Consider the following 1,787-nt stretch of genomic DNA (forward strand, 5'->3'; position numbering starts at 1 on the left):
TTTAATGTATTTCAAATGATGGTGTAACCGAGTCAAAAGGTCCACATGCACTACCTCGGTATTTTAAATTTCCCTCTCTATCGCTCTCCTCATTATCATTTTAGATCTAGATCCACTGCGTTGATTAGCTGTAATTACTTAAATTATTATTATTTGTTTCTTATAGTATCTTTGGACGATTCTCCTGTCTCTCTGAGATATACTATTCTTGTCTAGGCCTATTTATACCCCAACCCATTTCCATGTTGAATCACAATCACTCAAAAGCTAATCACTTCCTCTTTAATTAATCTCTCAAGCATCATTACATAAGCAAATCCTATTCCCATCATGGCAGCAGCACTTCCAGCAAATGACGACGAGTGGCGTGCGATCCTGTCTCCTGACCAGTTTAAGGTTCTCAGAGAAAGAGCCACAGAGTAAGCCCTCTAGCTAGGTATCTTAATATTCGGTTCAATTACTTGCATTGTAAGTTGTTACCTTAACATGTTGTAATGGTTTTTTGTGATTTTAGTAAAAGAGGCAAAGGAGAGTTTGTGAAAAAGTTTGACGAAGGAACTTATAGTTGTGCTGGTTGTGGATCTGCTATTTACAAATCCACCACTAAGTTCGACTCCGGTTGTGGCTGGCCGGCGTTCTTTGATGCTATCCCCGGTGCTATTAAACAAACTGTAATTATTTGACTCTTCTCTATAGTTTAATTATTTGAATCCATATATATAAATATTATAATCTAAAATAATGGTTATGTTAATGTATATAGCCAGAAGGCATGGGTGGAAGAAGAATGGAGATAACATGTGCAGTATGTGATGGACATCTTGGCCATTGTTTCAAAGGCGAAGGCTACTCTACTCCTACCGACCAACGTCACTGCGTTAACAGTGTCGCTCTCAAATTCGCTGGTGCTGATTCCTCCAAATAATCATTCATCGGACCACTTTATCTCAAATAAAAGAATCTATTCTATGATTCGTGAGATGCTACTTTTTTACATTTCTCCTACTCATGTCATATTATAATTAATCTACGTTTAATTTCTAAAATTATAATAAGCTTTGGTAATGAATAAAATTTCTTCTTTTTCGTTCCTATTTGGATGAGTTTATAATTTATTCACAAAAAAAACTATTGTTAATTACATATATATCTTTAGATAAAATGTTATAATTAATAATGAATATAACATGTTAAGTTTCATGATTACTGTAAATCAATTGGTAACAATTTATATTTCACTCATAGTCTTTTTTTCCACTTTAAATCAAAGTTATTTCAACTTGGATTGTGCTACCACTAGTTAGTTTGACGTCGAAATCAATATTCTTATATTTATCTGTAGTTGCATAACATATACTATTATACTGTATATAGTAAGTTTACATTTCAGTTATTTATGAATAATAAATAAGTAGAAATTAAAAGCTATTAAAACATGTAGAAAATCAGGTGGAGTATTTGATTACTCTTTGGAATCTTTTCAAATTCACATATTAAAAATTGATTATAAATGCAATATTTTTTATGATTTATGACTCTAAACTATAAGTATTTGCATCTTTTTAAAGCAATTTTTTTTCTTATAAATTTGAATAACAAGGAACAAAGCGAATATGATTCTAGGTGTAACATTTCTTTTTTTTTTTTTTTTATCGGTAAATGATTTTCTAGTATTTCTTATTGCATTACACACTTTTAAGTGTTATGTTTTCCAATTGCTTAAAAAATATTATGGACAAAAGTATCCAAATGTACTAAACTATCTTCTTTAATTTCATAATCTAGCA

The 1,787-nt window shown here is 30.9% G+C and overlaps 1 protein-coding gene across 1 annotated transcript; it reads left to right on the forward strand.

Moving 5' to 3' along the window:
• LOC104731348 (peptide methionine sulfoxide reductase B8-like) lies at window positions 238-1,083 on the forward strand. Its single transcript, XM_010450691.2, has 3 exons — window positions 238-419; window positions 515-671; window positions 764-1,083. Exons 1-3 carry the CDS (start codon window positions 331-333, stop codon window positions 923-925), a joined length of 408 nt encoding a protein of 135 aa, XP_010448993.1. The 5' UTR covers window positions 238-330; the 3' UTR covers window positions 926-1,083.

This window comes from Camelina sativa, chromosome 12, assembly GCF_000633955.1.
Source record: "Camelina sativa cultivar DH55 chromosome 12, Cs, whole genome shotgun sequence".
Lineage (NCBI taxonomy): Eukaryota > Viridiplantae > Streptophyta > Magnoliopsida > Brassicales > Brassicaceae > Camelina > Camelina sativa.